Genomic DNA, 8,718 nt, shown 5'->3' with positions numbered 1-8,718 from the left:
AAAAATAGGAAGTAGATTTTTTATTTTTAGAAAAGTGAATGTATGTGTGATCACGAGAAAAAATTTTCACGAAAACAAAAATTTCAAAGAATAAAAAAAAAATGAAAAACATAAAAACAAAAACACAATACAAAAACACGAAAGGCTTTTAACCATTATCTCTCTCCTGATCTGATGCTTTAGAAACAAGATCCCCCCTGAGATTTTTTGCATTTCATTTTCCCCAGTTTAAATTTTCTTTGCCTTTCCCTTTTCTTTCATAGGAAAAATTCTTAAATTAGGGCACTGATTTTTCATATATCCATGTTTCCTGCATCGAAAGCAAATAACGTCAGAAGAAATATGGACATCCTTACCACTTTTACATTTTTTCCACTTTTCCTTATGCTTGGTGAGCTTTGTGATTGGCTTGACAAGTCATTGCATTCGTCACCAACTAAGCAAACTTTTTCCGTATCTTCAGTTTTAGAATAATCGTTTCACCTACATCTAAAAGTCTTTGACCCAAACATTGCTCGTAGGCAATGAGTGAGCCAATCAAATTATCAATAGTAAATCATTCAAATCTTTTGATTCACAAATAGCAACAACTTTTGCATCAAATTTTTCAAGTAAACAACGAAGAATTTTATTGACTTTTTTAAAATTAGAAAACTCTTTTCCTAAGGCATGCAATGATGTTACAATTTGAATGAACCTACTGTGCATGTCTAGATCGTCTTATAGATTTCATGGAAAACAGTTCAAAATCATGCATTAACAAATTTAACTTGGATTGCTTGATTTCACTAATGCCTTCGTATATGGTGTGTAGTTTATCCCAAACTTCCTTACCAGTAGTGCACGTGGAAACTAACATAAAATCTTCATAATTTAAAGCACAGAAAAGCAGTTTTTAAAGATTTTGCATTCAATTGAGCATTTACTTGTTCTTCCCTATTCCATTGATTAAAAGGAATATCAGTTTTAACTCCATTAATAATATGTGACGGTTCCTTTATCAGTTTTAACTCCATTAACAATACGTGACGGTGATGAATAACCAGTTAAAATTATATGCCACATGCGAAAATCAATCGATTGCAAGAAAATAGATATGCGAGTTTTTCAAAAATCAAATGACACATTTTCAAATAAAGGAGGTCTGGTGATTGAATAACCTTCCGCAACATTGCGATTAGCCATGGATTGAAATTCAAAAGCTTTTAAAAACTTATTTTTTGAAAACCGCTCTGATACCACTTAAAAGTGCTCTGATGGCACTAGAAAGTTCGTTAGGGATGTTAAGCCTTATGAACTTAGTCCCAAGCTAACCAAGAGGGGGGGTGAATTGGTAATAAAATTCTTTACACAAAGAAATAAATCATTCTTGTGGGGGAAACTTGAAGAGAGAGCTTGAAAGGGAGAGAGGAAAGGGTGGAGTTTGAGAGGGAGAAGATCCTGTGAAGGGGGGGAACTCAAGGGAGTGTGGAGGGGATTCCACATGGTTGCTCCGGCGAACTCACACCTTAGTACCATTGGATTAAAGGTTTGTCTCGAGGTAAGTTCACGAAAGAAGAAGATCTTTTTGGAGTCAAAGGACCCGGCGACTCCGCCGCACTGGGGAAGGTAGAAGTGATTTTGTAAGGGCTTCTCCGCCTAGCTGTGGGGGCTAAAGGAGAGACACTTAGTTAGTGCAATACTTGGAGGGTGCCTCCAAGGAGAGGACGTAGGTTAAGGTTTGACCGAACTACTATAAATCCGGTGTGTTCTTTTTTTATTATCGCTTTTGTATTTATTTAATTCCGCACTTTGTTTGTGGTGATTTGGTTTGTGATTTTATTTCTTTGTGTAAAGAATTTTATTACCAATTCACCCGCCCTCTTGGTTAGCTTGGGACTAAGTTCATAGGGCTTAACATCCCTAACGAACTTTCAAGTGGTATCAGAGCACTATCTAGTGTCATCTGATCACTTTCAATTACAATCATTTTTTTTTCTTTCACACATTTCTCTAGTATAAGTAAAAAAAAAAAGAGAGAAGGAAATGTGCTCATTTGGCACTATAATAGAAGAAAGAAAGAAAAAAAGTGTAGTAGTAAAGAAGCTAGAGCTGTAACTATCGACTTGGCCTGGGGAGGCCTTCTCTCAACTGCTGCTGAACTCTGTATATCTTGCTCAATTATCTGCTAGATCTTCTTGGAGAGTGCTAGCTGTCACTCTCCCTCAGAACTGTGGAATGATCTGCCACTACTGCCCTAACTGTAAGTCTGACTGTCACTGTGGCTGGAGTCTGAAATCCTTTGCACTGTATGAGTAGTCATGCCCTGGGGCTGCACTAAGTCACTATTCTGTAGATGGATCTTCCCACTATCCATAAGGCTCTCCTTCCTATCTTTGAACACAAAACAATCTTCAAGTGTATGGCCAGTGTGTCGGTGAAAGGGGCAATATAGTGGGTGTTCCATTTGCCCTTATTCATCTGCCTTTTTATTGAATAGGAATGCCAAAATATCTTTCTTAACAAGGAATTTAAATATCTTTCTTATACTTTCTTTTTTAAAGAAATATTCCTTGTCAAGTCTCTCCTATAAAGATGGTTGACTCTCTAGGGCCTTATAAGGAGGTCTGGATTACTGAGTCTGTAGTCGTGATGGAGGTGCACTGCTCACGGGCTTCTTGCCCTTATCTGGTGGCCCATAGGTACTGTGTACCTTCCCCTTCCTAGGAGGAGGTGCCCTTAATAACTCCTGATGCTGAGGTCTACGCTGAGGTTGACTCTCAATCTTAGGAGGGACTGCATCAGGTATGCTGTCCTGTAGACTGATCACCTTAGTTAACAATTTTTGAAAGGTTCTTATAGTGAAACCTTTCAAGTAAGGTGCTATAGGGCCATCTATATTCTTTAACAAAATCTCTACTGCATGCTGCTCCTGTAACTGGGGCTCACACTGCAGGCTAAGGTTCCTCCATCTAACTATATAATCTGGAAGACTCTCTCTAGGGCGCTATCTAGTCACAACCAATTCTCCAATTGTGATCCGGTGCTCTGCACTGGCAAACCTCTGTATAAATAGCTGCTCTAACTCTGCAAAGGTCTGGACTGAGTCGTTGGGGAGGTCGGCATACCAAGCAAACGCCACCCCAACCAGAGTACTAATAAAAAGTCTTAACATCAATGCATCATTCCCCCCGATGTTGCAACATATGGCTCGATATTGAGCCACATGCTGCCTTGGGTTCCCAAACCCATCAAAGACTCTGAATCATGGGGGAATAAAACCAGGAGGGTAAGGCTCACTCTCATACTCCAATGGGTAAGGCCTACCTCTACTGACCACCTCTTCAGTCTTCCTGGAGGAAATTGCCTACTCCACCTTCTGAGCTATCAAATCTTGAATCTGACTGGCTAACAACTGTGCTGGCTGACTCTAGCTAACTGTAGGTGCTGCAGGAACTATAGGAACTGCCGTCGGGACCCTATCCACTCTCACAGGGTCTAGTGCCACTGGCGCTACTGGATCGTCTCTAGATGTGGTAGGAGTACCCACGCCCATCACTTAGGGTGTAGCCCCCATAGGAGTCAACTGGGCAGTCATCACTGCCATGGCTTTGGCCATCTCGGCCATCTGAGCATGTAAGTGTAGTACTGTGGTATCTATAGAAACTGATCTGGGAGATCCCCTGCCTCTGGATCTCCCTGCTCATCATCATCCTCAGGGTCTCTCTACTCATCTGAGTGAATTCGATGAGTAATTACATAGATCTGGTGCACTGGTATATCCTCATCTAACACACTTTCCAGTATATCATCATCCTCTAAGAAAGATCATTGAAGTGCCTCTATATAGGGACTCATAGGAGAGGTGATCCTATGAGGGCTGGGAGATGGCTCTATCTCTACCTGGTTTGGTGATCCATCAGGGCTAGGCACTGTATCCATATCACAAGTCTTTGGGACCACTTCAGACCCAGAAGAAACTACTACATCCAGTTGGTCAACTATATCTACTGGCTAAACTGTCTCAACTGAATGTACTATCTCAACTGACTGTGTATCCTCAACTGACTGTACAGTCTCGTCTGGCTGCACTGTACCTGCTGATTGTACAGGCTTGATGGGGGTGCCTGCCTGTCGACGTCTCCAAACCCCTCTACTACGACGGGGCTCTATATTGGTAACCAGCTGTTGAGGGACTACCACGGCTGATCTATTCTGGGACCGAGTAGGCTCCCAATGTTGTTTCTATTCTTGACAACGTGGGTGTCGTCCAACAGCAGGAGTAACTATCGGCGGTCTAACAACTGGAGTTGTATTGACTAACTGCCGAGCTGGCTATCCTCTCTGCCACCTATACCTCGGTGTCGTGGTCTATCTCTGCAATTGAAGAGTAGCCTGAGAGATCTGTTAGAGTAACCTCTCCAGACTGGCAGGACCTCTACCACACGTTAGAAAGATGATATTTTGAATCATTTGAGAGAGGGCTCGAACACTAGCATCCCTAGGGACCCTAGCCTGGGGTAAGGTAGTGGTAACAGGAGGAGCCGCCGTAATGTGGGCAACATCCTCCTCATCCCCACTGTGTGTCAGTGGAGAGAAGTGTCCTCCCTGGATCGCCTATATCTCAGGAGCTACTATCACCTCTAAGGTGACTACTGCTGCAACTGGTCATGGTTTCCACTGCCTGGGAGCCACTATTCTCTAAACTAGCTCCTGGTGAGCTATCGCATCTTCCATCCACTGCCTCTCTACCTCAGACGCAGTTAAACATAACCTCCTATTCCTATTCCTCCTGGCCTATCTCCCAAGGCTGGAGGTGGAGGTGGATGGAACATCTGAACCCACTGCCTAGGTGGGGGAACAGGCACAACTGGGAGTGTCAGGGTCTGCCCGACGGTCTCAATATGAGAGAGCCGAGTAAAAATAGAAACTCGACCAGAAGAGGGCGAAGGCACCTCGGTCTGGGCAGCCCTCTTCCATGTGGAAGTGGGAGGGGGAACCCAAATTCAAGGTACTTCTGCCGGAACAATGGGAGTAACAACAGCAGCAGGCTACCGGCGCTGAGGGGCTGGACCAACCTGTGCAACAGGAGTGGCAGGCACAAGTCACCTAACTGCTGGACGAACGAGGGGAATAACTGCAACAGGCTACCGGTGCTGAGGGGCCGGAGTAACCCGCGCAACAGGAGCGGCAGGTATTGGACGCCTAACCACTGAACGAACTAGTGGAACGGGAAGTGGCCTAGGCACTGGTCGCCTAGCCATAGGGCGCACAAGCTGCACAAGTACAAGAACGGGATGAACAGGTGCCTGGGCTATCGACCGAGCAGCTGGTCGTCCAAAAGGGCGCATGGCTACGCATCCTCTCATCTGGGGAGGAGAGAATACAGCAGCCTCCGATGGGGTCGGCCCGCCAAGAGTGATGAAGGCCGAGTCCGTGAAGGAACCAAAAGTGATCCCTCCAGTGGGCGGACTAGCGAGCAAGGACTCAGGGAGAGTCACCTGCACATCTGAGCCGAAATTGAAAGTAACGAAAGGTGCGAAAGGAACCATGGTACTGTTGCCAAGAAAAGAAATAGAAAAGATTGGTTAGAATGAAAATCAAGAAAGAATGAATGAGTAAGGATTTCATAAAGAAAGATAGAAATGGATAAAGGATGGAATAGCCTGCAAGGCTAGAAAGAAGTAGAGTAGGGAAGAATCGTAGCTAAGGGGAAGGAACCCTAAGGAAAGACCCTAACTAAGAGTGGGATGGACTCAATCTAAGGAGTAAAAATCTTGGAGTACACATAAGAAAAGATAATATAGAATCTAAAGATGGAGAGAGAAACTAGTCCCACCGTAGTCGCCAGAAACCTGTGGACCTCTGAAAGAGCATCGTGCGAATGGGTCAATTGAAAGGGACAGATTGGATCGTGCATACGACTAACCATTGAGGATAACGGCTCTCACCATTGCACCCCGATGGGTAGCAATAAACATGACCTAATCACAGGTTTCCCCCACCTAATGCGATAGCTCGAGTGGGGTTTAGTATATGTGGAGCCATGTTTCCCACGGGCGCAAGCCCCCATGGTTAATTACATCCTAGGCTAGAGCCTGAGAAAACTCTCAATTAAGGATTATATATTATCCATTCTTAAAATGGGATTGGCACGATGGTGTAGACTAAGAAGTCATACTCAAAGGGAAGAAAGGTCCCAAAAGGCTCAGTCAACATGCGTGGCTCATACCAGCATTTAGAGGCTCTAGGATACTATAGAAGAAACTGGAGAAAATAAAAGTCAGGCATCCAATCACATGCATGAGAGAAAGATGGATGTGGCATCATCCTGTGATGCATATAAATAGGATTTATAGTCCCTAAAAGGAAGGGACCTACCTACTATTTAAGGCATACTATGAGACCATATGTAGCAGCCTCGAATCCTAGAGCTATATTGAGATTAGTGTTCTACAAAACACTAAGACCCGTATCCTAGCTAATGCAGCGCAAAACCTGGACTTACCCCAGCTTGGATTGGGGAGCCAGCTAATCACCTAATCACTTTAAAACCATGCTATCAAGTCAGTTATGAAAGATGGGTGGGTGGTACAGTTATTTGAAAATATGACCGACATCTAGAGAGTTTCCTATTTGATCCTGAACTTATATGGGGTAGATGCTCCTAACTAATATAATTAAATTTTAATTAAATTAGTTTCTAATATAATGCATGCTAGTTGAAAAGACAAATCATGAATGTTATAGAGTTTTAAAAAATAGGCTTATTAAAAAATAGATTTTTAGAAAAGACTGGGTTTCCTTAAGCCCAGCACTTCATCCTCATAGGCCAAATTATCCGGAATCTACTAGTAGGCAGGGAGATGTCTTATAACAAGGGAAGAAGGATGCTACAAGGTTATTCTAATAATCATCCCAAGCAGTTGCAATATCTCAAACAGTTAAGAATAAAAAGAAATAATCTAAAAAATAGATTTTTAGAAAAGACTGGGTTTCCTTAAGCCCAGCACTTCATCCTCATAGGCCAAATTATTCGGACTCTACTAGTAGGCAGGGAGATGTCTTATAACAAGGGAAGAAGGATGCTGTAATATGCATGCGACCCCAGACGATTCCAGCAGTTCCCTAGATTTGTTAAGTTTCTAAGTTATTTAAACTTAAATTTTTAAAAATTAGTTATGAGTAGAAAATATTTTATTATCCTTAGAAGAGCCTAATGAAATTCAGGCAAAAAACAAAAGCAACATGCAAGAAAGAAACCTAAGAAAAACAGGCAATTTCTATTGCACAATTAGGTAAACACATCAATATAAATCCAACAAATCAATTAAATGTCCATAGGTAAACTACCCTTATTACAACCCAGATATGCAGAAAGCAAAGTGGCCGGGCGTCACTGCCAACATCCCAAATTTCTAAGCCTATAACAGACGCAAATGACTTTGAGTGGGATATTGATTTTCAAGTCTTCAGTCTTCAATCTTCTTCTCCTTGGACTCCTTAGAATTCTCATCCTTGAACTCCTTAGATTTCTCCTCCTTGGAATCCTTGGATTCATCGTGGCTTGAATATCCAAACGAAGAGATAATTCCCCCTTGGTAGGGGGTATAGCTTTTTCTCTTTGAATATCTAAAGCCATCCAGCTCGATCTTCCAAATGGAAGAAGACTCTCCCCTATGAGGATGCCTTCTTCTTTTGGAAGTCAAGTTGGATAAGAATATCCCAACTCAAATGTCAATTTCACAACTCTTAACAAATTTTGCAAATATTACATCAATTTAAAAAATAATAAATTCTAAACTCCCTACAAGGTTATTCTAATAATCATCCCAAGCAGTTGTAATATCTCAAGCAGTTAAGAATAAAAAGAAATAATCCATTGAAGATGTGCCAAGCCATGCTCTTAATTATGTGGGCTAAGCAGTCCACCTGTAGCACCTGTAGCAGTTATAATTATTTTATTTAGCCCTCGTTTATTTAGGGGGCTGAGCAAGCACCTGCATAAGATAATATTAGAAATCACAATAGTGCCCCCATTTTTTTAGCTTGAGCATGGCCACATACACGGAAGAACAGTATATATATGTTCCTAACCTAGGGGTAGATCTAGCGCTCATCACATCATATTCACAGAGTGTAGAAAAAGTAGGCAAACACACCAACAATTTTAAATAGCATGCAATGAAAATCACTGAAATCTCTGGCACACAGCAGAAAAGGAAATAAACACTGGCCTAGCCTAATTCTAAAAGTGGTGCCCTAGCAAACAATCTTATGTGTGTGCATGGCTGGTGTGGCTTGGATATGTCCTAAGCTGGGTAGTTAGTTAAAATTATCTAAAGTTGTAGTTTGTGGAAGGATAGAAAAGGGAGTTTTAATTAAAATCAAAGTTTTAATGGATTAGGGTCCATTTTTAAGTAATTTGGTTTGTTGATCAGTTTTTAATGCTTAGGGTGGTGATATTTGAAGTTTAAATTGCATTACAAAATTTTGGAAAGTCCCGACTCCTCTTAGGTACTAGGTTGAGGAGGTCCAAAAAGTCACTACGAGCAATAGGCTAGATTTAGGTTTCCTATATTTTAGGAAAATACTAGACCTTAAGATGAGTAGTTAGCCAGGTAGTATACTAAAATTGGAGTTTTCTAGGCAAAGTTATGAACTTTCTATGTTTTGGGCCCTAAATGAACTATGGTTGACTAAAAAGTTGACTTTCTAATTTAGGTGAGTTTCTGGAAT

At 41.8% G+C, this 8,718-nt stretch overlaps 1 protein-coding gene across 1 annotated transcript in view; it reads right to left on the bottom strand.

The window, feature by feature from the left end:
* Positions 1-5,531, bottom strand: part of LOC110098674 (FT-interacting protein 3-like) — a 28,686-nt gene extending 23,155 nt beyond the window's left edge. Inside the window, exons 1-4 of the mRNA XM_020825578.2 lie at positions 5,131-5,531; positions 4,935-5,057; positions 3,002-3,239; positions 2,693-2,809 (exon numbers count right to left, since the gene is read on the bottom strand). Coding sequence (XP_020681237.2) covers positions 2,693-2,809; positions 3,002-3,239; positions 4,935-5,057; positions 5,131-5,531 — 879 coding nt within the window. The remainder of the gene's footprint in view (positions 1-2,692; positions 2,810-3,001; positions 3,240-4,934; positions 5,058-5,130) is intronic.
* Between the last annotated feature and the right edge of the window lie 3,187 nt (positions 5,532-8,718).

This window comes from Dendrobium catenatum, unplaced genomic scaffold (assembly GCF_001605985.2).
Source record: "Dendrobium catenatum unplaced genomic scaffold, ASM160598v2 fragScaff_scaffold_860, whole genome shotgun sequence".
NCBI classification, from domain to species: Eukaryota; Viridiplantae; Streptophyta; class Magnoliopsida; order Asparagales; family Orchidaceae; genus Dendrobium; species Dendrobium catenatum.
The sequence above is the reverse complement of the archived record's forward strand: the minus strand, read 5'-3'. Positions and strand labels throughout refer to the sequence as shown.